A 12,495-nucleotide genomic window follows, 5' to 3' on the forward strand; every position below is an offset into this window, starting at 1 on the left:
TTCTGTCTTCAAGACTCAAAAATTCTCTTTTGTTCCCGACTCCCAGTTTTCTGCTTTATTACTTTCATATTTCTGGTGGCGTGGGTGGGAATAAGGTTTAAAGACCCCCAGAGAAAGTTTATTGGAAGAGAATACTGAGTTGGTCCTCTTTGCTGTAGGTTACATTTCCAACAAATGGAGGATGAGATTGTTATACTTATTTTTCAGAGCAGAACAGTGTCTCTTGGGCAAAGATTGAGAATGGAACTTAACAGAAATAGTTTGTACAGTACCTAATTCGTCTTCTCCAAATCCCAAAATGTGACCTGAAAAGTAACCTCTACAGGAACCGCCGTTGCCAAGACAGAGTGGTTTTTCTTGCCATTGCTTGGTCACAGGACTTTGCTGGAGGGTTAAGAAATTCCTACAACAAAACATACCAGAAACCTATGATGAAAATGTGCTTTTGCCTGAAAAACACAATAAAATGTTTAAAATAAAACTCATAATAAATAATTGTTGTGGCACAGACCTGGCTTCTAAAGGGAAAAATAATATAGCCCATAATGTGTGTGAATACGCCGAAATTCCCATGTGAAGAGAAAGTACTTAAGATAATATTTTGTTTGGAGGTGGGGTACTAAAAGTACCTGAGTCTGAGAAAAGCCCTCCCCTTCATCCAGAGAATGATACTTCCTCTCCAGGACTAGACTCCATGCTGTGCTATTAATCAGAGAGAGGGATGGGGGAAGATCATGGGGTCAGTACTCTTTTTTAGTTCCTTTCAGCGACCAAGCATATCAGCTCTGCCATATGGCCTGAATGCCAGTGACTTGGGGAACAAGATTCTTATTTTGGGTTTCATCACAGAGTTTCTTATAATTACCAACAATGTGACCTCTAAACTTTAGGCTAAAATTTAATTTTGTAGCATTCCTATGAATAGAGACAAATTAAGGTCTGTTGCCAAAAGTCCCAAAAGTTTGGCAAAAGCAAAAATTCTTAGCCTTCCAGATAATTTTTAAAATATTTATACAACTCATGTAAAACCACAGTTTTCAATTTACTCGTGATCATGGTAAATTTATGTTAAGGATGACGGGAAGACTCTAAATAATATGAAATGTCTATCTGAAGACCTCTCTGCTCTTAAAAATTATTTTATGAATTTGATCAAGTCTGTTTAAAAAGCATCTTTTAGGAAGTCCTTGAATTATCCCACCAAACATGGTGGAACTAAAAGTAAATAATAATATTTATGTGTGTCCCACACCTGACTTCCAAAAGGAGGCAATCATTTAAATATTTTATGATGGTTTGCCCAATAATCAATGGATATGTCATTTGATCTATCAAACTGTGGTATCAGGAAACCTACCCATTACGATCTCCAAACACGTAGCTTCCATAGAGTCTTTCCGACTGGCAGCCTCGGTAAACAAATCCACCAACCAAAGGACCATTACTGAATGGCTTGAATTCTAAAAGTGATGGCTCAATTTCTGGAAATAAATAAACATAACATTAGATCAAATGAAACGTATTTTCATACAGGAAAAGTAATGTAGGCCACACCACAATTATTACAGTAATTTAACTCTGAAATGTGTTCCATGATGCGTAAGATGGGTCCTTGTTGTAGATATTTAGTGAAAATAATTACCCCGTTTTCTTAAATATAATGTAATTAAATATAATGTAAAGGGCTTCCACGCATAGCGGAATGAAATAAAAATGCTCTGCAAATGCTTGTTGTTATTATAACTGCCAAGAGGTATAAAATTTTCAATGACATTAGAATCTGGTATTTTGCAAAATCATGGACTTTAGAACTAAAATACTTTAAAAAATACTTAATTTTTTGAATATTGAATTTTTTGTAGAAATGCTTTTGCATATGCCTACTAAACTGAGCCAGGCCTCTCAAATTTTATAAAATGTTTAAAAGTTCAAGCTTTGAAGAAAATAAAGGTATGGTACATAAAAGGTCTTCAAAACCACATTTGTTGCATATTTTAAAACACTGTCACTTAGTCAAGTAATATCTTCATTTAAAATATCTTAAGAGTTCTGTTTATAGAGTTATGTGGTTAGCAAAGTCTATTTCAGTCATTCCTTCAGAATTACATGTGGATAGACATGTATCTCAGTCTTTCCAGGCATGTCGTTATGTACTTGAATACAGGGATGCCACTTGCAATGGAAAAGATACAAAGTCAGCTGCAAATTAATCTGAAAATTACTTATTACGTACTTAAATAAGTCACTATCAACAGGAAGTATTTTAGGCAAACGCTTCTGTGGAAAGACAGTCATTCTAAAGTCCTTCCCCCACCCCATGTGATTATGGTGAATACGATATTATAAAAAGTAGAACAGATATGTTTTAAATAACCAGGATACTGAGAGGCAGCATAACTGAAAGACTAAGGTCATGAACTCTGGAGTCAGGTTCAAATCCAGATCCTGTCACTTTACGTGGTATGACAGTCAACCTTTCTGTGTCTCAGTTCCCTCATTTGTACAATGTGGCCAATAAGAGTGCCTACCACATAGGGTTTCTCTGTAAATGAAATGAGTGAAGTTTGCAAAGTGCTTACTGCGGGAGCTGGCAGGTAGCAAGCGTTGTGGATGTGGCTATTTGCTTTTTTTTTTTCCTGATTTATCGAGGTATAATTAACAAATAAAATTATACATGTATGTGCATATATGTGTGTGTGTGTGTATATAGATATATATATGTATATATATATACACATTGTTCAAGGATTCTGTGTCTGTGTGTTTAATACATAAATGTAAGGCCATCAATATTATAACCAGTTTCAGCTGACTCCCAATTAATGTGATTGCAGAATTTAATCTACAAATATAACCAAAATTCCCACAAGCTAGTGACTCATTAGATGTTTTTTCTAACCACATTATTCTTTGGTTTGGCTGTTATAAGATGCACACACACATACATGAATACCTGAAAAAAAATAAAGTAAAATAACTGAATACCACATGAACCAACACAGCTGCTTCATTCCTGGTACTAAGTAAATATCCGTATTGAATGAATAAATAGAAGAAGCCAACAATTTAATAATCTTCATCTACTATATTCCCTGAATCATAATCATATTTGATATATTGTTTCCTCTAAAAGGAGCATATACAAAAACACTGAAAAATATTAACCTTATATTTTAATATGTATCTCTAAATACTCTAGTAATCATGTTATTAAAAATAAGATCTAAACATTCCATCTTCATGACTTGGGTAAATAAGCCATGTTTTTATAAGTCTATTACTTTGTTTTCTCTAAAATAAACACCTTTAAAAAATACATTCTTATTTGAAACACTTATAATTTTCCTAATTGCTGAGACTAGTACGTTGGGTATTGAGAAATTTCTTACCTTCAACACTTGTTTTTTTCCCTCTGTATATAAGATGTTAAGACAAGTTCTCCCTTATATATTAAATAAATAGAAGGTATTCATCTCGATTCTCAGATGAGCAAAATATAAACTGCTAACTTTTGAAGGTCCATTAAATTTTTTGGACCTACAGAGCACCATTCAATCCATGGGAAAGGTAATTACCCACATGGAACCCCTAGAGCTTGTAAGAGTCACTGGACCTTTAAAAAGTGAGCAACTGACGCCCTCACCATGGTTAGGCCAGTATTTTGATGCTTTCCCAAATGCTCATTTCGCAGAAATCCTTTTCTCTTCAATTAATATATTAAAATAAAACAAAGCCCAAACGAAAGCCAAATCAACAAATTATGCTCTACTTACCATAATCTTTTCCCTTAATTATCTGTAGGATTCTGGCGGATGATCTGTTCTTTCCATTGGAGTCTGAGCAAAGTATTGTTAAATTGATGTTTATGTCAGTGGGGTGTCGATCCACAGCACATCTGCGACAAAATGGGGGTGATACCCATGAATTCCAACCGGGGTATCTTCTAAGCTCAGACCAGAGATTCCTGACATAGGAATCCTTTGTGGGCTGGCAAGGATCCTACGGGCGATTTAGTTTGGAACCTCTAAAAACCACCGAAGGAAACATCCTGTTTGCTTACTCTGCTGAAGTTTAATGATCTCTGGAGTGTATTTCTTAATTTCTCTTGGTATCTACCTCCATTATGAATGTGCACACTGACTCAGAACACTTGTTAGTCTGTTGTTAAGGAATAGCACATGTATAACACACTGGTAAAGTGTAAGGGTAACAATGGCAGCACCATCAATTCACATCTGCAACACGTGCGACACCAGGAACACTTGGTCCCCAACTTAATGATGATTCAGCTTATGATGCTGTGAAAGTGGTACACATGCAGTAGACACTATACTTCCAATTGTGAATTTTCATCTTTTCCCGGGCTAATGACATGTGGTACAATACTCTCTCGTGATGCTGGGCAGCGGCAGCTGCAGCTCCCGGTCAGCCACTGCATCACGAGGGGAAACAACGATACACTGACGCTGATTCCGCACCCCTGCAACCATTCTGCTTTCCGCTTTCAGTACAGTACTCAATAAATGACATGAGATATTCAACATCAGATAGGCTCTGTGTTAGAAGATTGTGCCCAACTGTAGGCCGGTATGAGTGTTCTGAGCACGTTTAAGGTGGGCTAGACTAAGCTATGATGTTCGGTAGGTGAGGACCATTAAGTGCATTTTCGACTTAACGGTATTTTCAACTGATGATGGCTTCATCGGGACTTAACCCCATCATAAGTCACGGATAACCTGTAATAGTTATCGTATTAGTTTTGTGTTTCTTACATAGAATCACTACGTTCTAAAGTGTGGGCTGCTCTGATGAAGGAAAGCATGCCCTCCAGTTCAAGGAATAAGATAAAGCTGATCCCCACAACCATTGAGTCTTTCACGTGGACTCTGACTTTGTTCACCCCCCAATCTGGGGCCAGAATATTTCTGTGACTTAAGCCACTGACTGTAAAGTCCATGGGGACAGGAACCACTTCCGACCTCTTTATCACTGTATTTCTACTCCTTAGTTCAAACCCAGGAATATAAGAGGGGCTCAATATTTGTTGAATGTTGAAGTCAATGAGTGACTAGGTATGGGGAGTTTGGGTTGGGGGAAGAATGAAGTTGAATAACATTTTTGAAGTTCTCACAAATTTGGAAAACAGTCTTGCACTGTATTTAGGTTTCTCAAGCTTGGCATTATTGACCTTTGGGGCCAGATAGTTCTCTCTTTTGGGGGGGAAGAGGGGGTTGTTCTGAGCACTATAGGATATTTAGCGGCATCTCTGATCTCCATACGCTCGATGTCAGTAGCATGATCTCCTCCTTCCAATTTGTGAAACCCAAAAATACTTCTAGATGTTGCCAAATGTCCTCTGGGGGCAAAGTCATCCCATTGAGAATCACTGTTTTAGGCCAATAAAATACACTAATGACAAAAACAAATTCATTGGGGCTATTAAATAAATTACAAAATTAAAAAGAAAATCTGAGAGTAGATCCTGGGGCTTAAGAGACGTAAGAGTCACATGCAGCAATTATTTAAGCAACAACAACAGTGAAACAAAACCCGTTGACTCCAAATGATCCTATTCACATTAGCCTGACCTGCCGAAGGTGGGTTAGTGGTTCTGTGGCCGCAGTCACTCTCTTGTCCTCATTAATTCAATGATTCGCAGAATACAACGTCTGGCAGGGATCCTGACACAGGCCTGCTGTGACTTAAGGTGGAACCAAGTCCATGCAGGGCGAGACATTTTTCCTGTACCGCTTTTCTTTTGACAATGGAGAAACTCTGACCAAAAAAGCTTTGTGTTTCTAACAAAGAAAGAGCAAAGAGACCTTTGGCCAGGTCTCCCAAAGGTGGAGTTGCTGGAGACCATGAGGTCTAGCTCTGACTGAATATCAAATCCACCAAGAACCACTCGGGCTTTTTAACCTTTAGTCTCATATAAAAAAGAGCGCAGACAGTGAAACTTCTCAGTGTGATACTATAAGGGTGGATCCATGTCATTATACCTGTGTCCAAACCTATAGGATGTACAACCCTAGGAGGGAACCCTACGTAAACTATGGTCTTTGGGTGGTAATGAGGTGTCAGTGTAGGGTCATCAATTGTAACAAATGTACCACTTGGGTGGGGGAGGTTATGTAGGTGAGGAGGCAGGAAAATCTCTGTGCTTTCTGCTCCATTTTGCTGGGAACTGAAAACTGATCTAAAGATTAAAGTCTTTAAAAAAAGGCAGGGGGAGGTGCCTGATGCCAGCTACCTCAGAGTGGCGGCTGACAGTTACCGATCAGATGATGGGCACATGACACGTGGTTTGCTACTCTGCACCAAGGTGCTTAATAAGAGCCAGCTTTACTTTTAGCCAATAATGATTTTAGCTCCCTTTCTGCTTTATTAAATCCTCCTTTGCTTGAAATACTCTTGGAGGGAGGCAGACTGTTCAGCCCTCTATCACGGGAAGAGGTGAGACTCCACAGCACAGGCGTCCTGCCACACGTAAGGTCTGTAAGGCACCTCGCCCTGTGTTTTCACACTGAGGGTCAGGACCCCCCGGGAAGGTTGCATGAAGGCTCCAGTGGGATTGTGGTGACTCAGGCTGCTCGACTTCAAAGTGCTGCTTTGTGGTGGTATCTGCCGGGTTCTGAGCTCTAGGAATGGAATGTGACAGTTTCATCCACTTCCTGAACCCACCTTAAGTAGTCCCTGTCGCCCAGATTTTAAGATCTGCTGAGATGCCAAAAAGGAAATGAACTGTAGACTTGGACTTTGATGGAAGGGAGATGAAGGGCAGGAGGGATTATAAAAAGAAGAAGTTCGAGAAATACTCACCTTGCATGTAGTGAACACTCAATAAATATTAAATAGCAATAATAACTAGTAAATGAATAAATGTGGCCAGATACCCCTTAGTATGAGTAACAGACCACAGATTAGATAAAGCTTTCATCATAGAATTGCTATATTACACTTCCTAGCATTTTTCAAGTATACCCCAAATGTCTCATTCTACATTCTTCTTAGGGGTCCTTTCTTTATGGTTCATTGTAGTAAACAGTCAGTCTGAATTCCTTCAGTATTTGTAATTTCTTGCAAGTAAAGAAATGTTAACATTTAGCTCAATTCCTTCCAAATGACACTGTGTCATCATCTGTTAAGTGAAGCTATGATAATAAGAACCATAATTTATTTAAAATCCATCACGTGTGTCAGATACTCTATTTGATTCTTCACTTATAGATCTGTATTTAATCATTACAGCATCCTTGCAAGGTGGCTATTACCATCCTCATTTAATGTATTTATAAGGAAATTAACATTTAGAGCAGTTTAAGGAGACCAAGTTTATTATCTGTCTGAACTGTTCAGATTAAAGTCTTCATCATGACACCTGTCCACCAGTGTTTATCCAATAATAACTCTCCAAAATGTTAAGGAGATATTTCTCTGTGAACTTGTCCTCTGCCTTGTCTAATCTGCCTTCTCCGTCTGCTTCACACATTAATAGAAGAAAGAGAGCAAAATACTGGGTAAGATAATGAACCAGTGTAATTTTAGAGGCATAACCTTGGATACCACTCTTAGCTGCTCCGCGCCCGGAAACCCTCCTTCTTTCCCCACTTTGCGAATCCCGGCCCTGCTGTAAGGCAGGAGAGAGGACGGGCTTGTGTTCTCACCTGCCTGGATCGTGGAGGCCGTGGGCAAACACTTCCGGGGGCTGGTTGGTGCTGTTGAAGTGCGGGTTGCTCCTGGGTATGGAATAAGGCACGTGGCACATGGCAGTATCCACGTCCAGACGGAGCACGGAACCTGTGAAGTCGCTGAGGAATCGGAGGACAACGTAAGTGCTTTCCGTTTTTGTTACGTATTGCGCCTACACTCAATTCAGGGAAGTTGCCCTATGGCTAAAAAACCACACCCCATCCCCCATTTGAGACAAAATTATTAAAGTTCCAAATTCCATATCGTGGGAAATGAAACCAGGAGCAGTTTGGCTTCAGACACGTGACAGCACCGAGACACAGCTCGACGGTGGCTGAAGGCTGCAGCCTTGGTGGTGCGCTGCTTTTGGTATCCGTCCTCTAAAATGTTTTTTTTTTTTTTTTTTTTTTTGCCAAACCACATATTTAACGTCCCCCAGGAAGCTCCGCTGGACAATGCTGGTCCATTAGGTAGAGTGTCGAAGGCAGCAGGGATGTGCAGGGCAGCTACTGCACAAACCCCACAGCAGGAACTCGTTTCAGGACATCTCAGTAGAGCGACTTTCAAAAATACTATAACAGCATATGTATTGGAATTCCTCTTCATGTTATAAAGGCAGATGCTGATAATAAAAGTTGAATATTTAACTGAGGTGATATCATTCAAAGACATAAGTGATAGAACTCACTTAAAACATTTTACCATCAAGGGGCATCTGTTGTTTTGTTGGATTATTTTTACCTTAACCCATCCATTTCTTCCATGTCATCCAGCGTGATCATCCCATCACCGAGGATGATGTACAGAAAGCTGTCAGGACCGAAGAGCAGCTGTCCTCCCAGATGCTTTCTGTGGAGTTCTGCGACCTCAAGAAATACTCTGGCCGTTCTCAGATCAACTTGGTGGGGATTTTTTCTAGGTGGTGGGGAGGAAACAAACCATGATTGTGAAAGACGTAAGGTGAACCCACGGAAAGTAAATAGGGCACAAAGGGGGAAGCAAACACGTGGCACGTAAATAAGCAAACATACTGAAAAATGTAGCCAATAAAAATTACTGAAAAATTGTGTTAGTCTCCAGGTTTCCAAAGTGTAGCCTTTAAGTTGAAAGAGAATTGTGGAGAAGTGCAAAGCTACCATTTTTCGCAATTTTCCTTAAAGACACACACAGGATTTTAAGCCAGATGGAGATTGGGGTTTAATTATTGCCACCTGATGGTTAATTATTTGTAACTTTTAAACAAAAAATTATAAAGAGATAATGAGAAAATAAGATGAAATGTCTTTTAGTGGTACCTGGATACCGTGTATTCCACAACTCTGAGAATATGGTCATGAGGCCCCATAGCCCACCGTTCTTGGTTGGTGGTATAAGACACATAGAGCTTTCCATTTTTCTTGTAATTGGGATGGAATGCAAGGCTTAGCAGTCCTCTTTCATCTCCTCCCTGCAGTCAAATGAAAAACACAAAGAATTGTGAAGTTAATTATGTTCTTTATTGTGTTTCAACTGGAACCCCCAAAAGAGTCTCTTTCTTTCTCCTGGATAATCTTTGCCCAAACTCTTTTCTTTTCTTCCTTGCCTACTGCACAAAAAGGATTATAAAACATTTCACTTTGCGGAACTCTTTAAGGGTTAGAACAAGACAATTGTCTTGTGTGGTTATCTATACGCAAGACCCTTACACCACTTTTGTCAAGTGATTTGTGTATGTAATCTGGGGAAGCTAGGAAGACAAGTTTAAGTGCTGTGAAGAATTCTTTGCTGGGTTACTAGGTTGCTTGTAGTTCACAGAAGACAAATAAAAAGGTTTGTAATCAGCAGTGACTTCTAATCCAAGTCTCCAAAACCTAAAACACAGTGTGGGCTGCCAACTCCCACTGTCTTGGCAATCTGTTTAGAAAACAGTTAAATTGCTTGTGTAATATGTAAACCTTTGTTTTACCCTGGAGGCATCTACATCAGTTGTCACAACCGTGGTGGTCTGTTCATCATAGCTAGGTAATAAGCAGCCTTGGTCTCTCTACATCGAAATGAGGTATTTTTACATATATCCCTTTGCTGCCTAGAGTTTTTTTTCCTTATAGAAAAATGGAGAAATGAAAGGAGAGCTAAAAGCCAGGGCTGGGATGGGGGTGGGAGAAATCCTAGAGAGGAAAGGAGACACTAGGAAATAAAAGAAAAATCCCAAACAACCTTCTTTTGTTATTGTATGAATGTCAAGAATTGTATACATTAGGCATGCCAAATGCTGTAACAATTAAAACATCATCGTGTGCTTAAATAGAAAGGCATTTTATCTTTATTTTCTGCTAATTCAGCTCGATGAAACTCAATATGGTCTTAGCATTTGTTTTATCCCACAAGTAGTCTAGGAATTTCTATAATGAAATCAAAGTATCTAAAATTATCTAGATCAGAGACTTCAAGTTCAAATTCTGGTAAGCCAGGGAGCACTTCCTCTGTGCTCTGCTGAGTTATGCACAATGGCGAAAAACGTGGCAGAAACTGAACGTTGCGACCGCCGCTAGGACATCACCTTATACACGCTGTTTCATTCAACAGCACAACATTCTTATGGCAAAAAGCTGTAAGTTACTCCTTAGAAGTGTTAGAGGAAAAAAAGTCTCTAATGCCGCCATTTCTTCACAAGGCTGTGCTCAATCACGGAAGCGCTCTCCTGCCTCTGTCCCCCAGGATAGCATGTGTTACTAACAAAGCCCAGAACTGTTTGTAGTTTGTGTGCTACAAGGATTTGTGAATTTAAAGCTTTAGGCATAAAAGTTCACTTTTAATAAGCACCGTTTGTTTTATTTCCCAGATTAGAGAAAAACTGCTTTCAGAGCTATGCCATCCAAAGCGGAAAACATCCAAACTTTAAGAGTGTGTAAATAATAAAGTGGATGAAAATATCCCAGACCTACCACATTATTATTCAAATGTCAAAAAAGGGCAGCCTCTTCATTTGCATATCACAATATGATTAATTTTAAGAACAAGCTCGCAGAAGGGTAAGTCTCTATGACTAGGATTTATGAATAAGCCTTGTTTTTTGGGGTTATCTTGTTATGATGATTTTAATATTGACTCAACATTGCTGTTTTTCTTCTTATATCTTCAGTAAATAAACATCTCTTGCCTTTCTTATGAGATATTGAAAACAGGGATGTGTAACTAAGATTCGATTGTAGAAAAGCCACTGCACATGTAAACCTCCTTGATAGATGTATGAGGAGGCCTAGGGGTGGGATTTAGTTTGTGATTAATTCCTCTCCGCATATATTTCCCTCTAAAGCTGTGAATGCAGGGTAAGTACTGCAAACCCACTTCACAAATGTTTGCGTTCCACTATAAGAAGCTTTTGTTGAAAGTAGTTCTTTTGTAGTTTTTAATCAAATCATCTGAAAGACAACTTGAGCTGGCTAGCAACATAGTTTAAAACCGTGCTGGTTGCTTTTTGGGAATTAGGAACATAGAATTCATGCATTGTAGAGAGACAGATGGGAAAAGAGATTGAAATAAATCCACAAGTGACAGAAGACAGTCGTTTACGTTAAAGATTCACCTATCACACAAATGAATGTAGAGGGGCATCGCTGACTTTTATTAAAGGGCCAAATATGGAAACAGAATGAGACATCTGAATGACAAGAATATAAATCAAAAAAGTCATTTTAAAATGTCCTGAATTTTTCAGGTTATAGGATTTATATTTGTGTAATCATTACATGTGATTTCATTTTTTTAAAGTCAACTTCCAGGTGTGAAGTAGTGTTCTGGGTGGTTTAGAAACATGACTAATGACTCAAGTTATTTCAGAGAAATGCTCACTTTCATAACTATGTTGATGAAAAAATTTAACATTCTATGTAAATATCCTAGAGTGTCTCTCGAAACTAGCTTTTAAAATTATGTCGTATAGCACAACTCTTAAATGCTCAGAGATTGGGAAGGAAGGATATATGACTGCTGTCAGGAGGTTTAGCTTCAATTAGCCTGCAGAGTTATGTTGTCCATTTAAAGTATGTTACTGACAAATCATAAAGATGGAGAAGTATGTCCAAAATGTTGTCCTTAGTCATGTGAGAAGCAGCAATGTGTCCAAACATTCACATTATACTTTGTACTTTGTTACTAATACCAATAGCTTTGTGTACACATCACGCTTCTGGGAGTATACATCACTGCCTGAAACAAACAGGCAACAAGTAATTTACAAGCAATACTTTAGGGTTTCCTCTGTTTGGGTAATGCTTTTTTTTTTTTTTTTTTCCAAAGAAGGTTTAACTTTGGACCAGGGTCAGAGGCCATAATGCCAGAACCACCACTAGACATTTGAGGCTTCCAGACCCTCTGTGGTTGCTTCAACCATAGTCTTCACCGGCACATTGCCGCCTGACAGCCTGAGTGCTGCCCCTGCAGTCAGGATTGGACCAGCAGCCCAGCTCTCCCAGGCTCAGCAAAAAGCCCTTGTGTCAATGTTAGACTGTCTTCTTATTCCTTCCCATCCTTTCCCCTCGTTATGTGTAGCTTTATGGATTTGAAACCATGCCCTCCTTCCAGAAATGTCAAATGACTCAATTGTTTCTGCTGAGCATTTGGAGAGAATGAACCTCTAGTGAATTTAATTAGATCAGCCAAGCTGTCTTAAAAGGGAGACAGACACATTTGTAGAATGGCAAATGGAAGATCTGCGGGGTGGGGAGCCACACCTTTCAGAAAGACACTGACTTCTGACATCATACTTTTGAAAACTATTAACCCAATGTCCAAAATGTTGTCCTTAGTCATGTGAGAAGCAGCAAT

At 39.0% G+C, this 12,495-nt stretch overlaps 1 protein-coding gene across 1 annotated transcript in view; it reads right to left on the reverse strand.

Annotated features, from left to right (window-relative positions):
* HHIP (hedgehog interacting protein) overlaps positions 1-12,495 on the reverse strand; it is an 87,724-nt gene that overhangs the window by 20,690 nt on the left and 54,539 nt on the right. The window contains exons 5-10 of the mRNA XM_004319987.4: positions 8,985-9,136; positions 8,431-8,604; positions 7,665-7,808; positions 3,774-3,895; positions 1,358-1,481; positions 273-403 (exon numbers count right to left, since the gene is read on the reverse strand). Coding sequence (XP_004320035.1) covers positions 273-403; positions 1,358-1,481; positions 3,774-3,895; positions 7,665-7,808; positions 8,431-8,604; positions 8,985-9,136 — 847 coding nt within the window. The remainder of the gene's footprint in view (positions 1-272; positions 404-1,357; positions 1,482-3,773; positions 3,896-7,664; positions 7,809-8,430; positions 8,605-8,984; positions 9,137-12,495) is intronic.

Source organism: Tursiops truncatus, chromosome 5, assembly GCF_011762595.2.
Source record: "Tursiops truncatus isolate mTurTru1 chromosome 5, mTurTru1.mat.Y, whole genome shotgun sequence".
NCBI lineage: Eukaryota > Metazoa > Chordata > Mammalia > Artiodactyla > Delphinidae > Tursiops > Tursiops truncatus.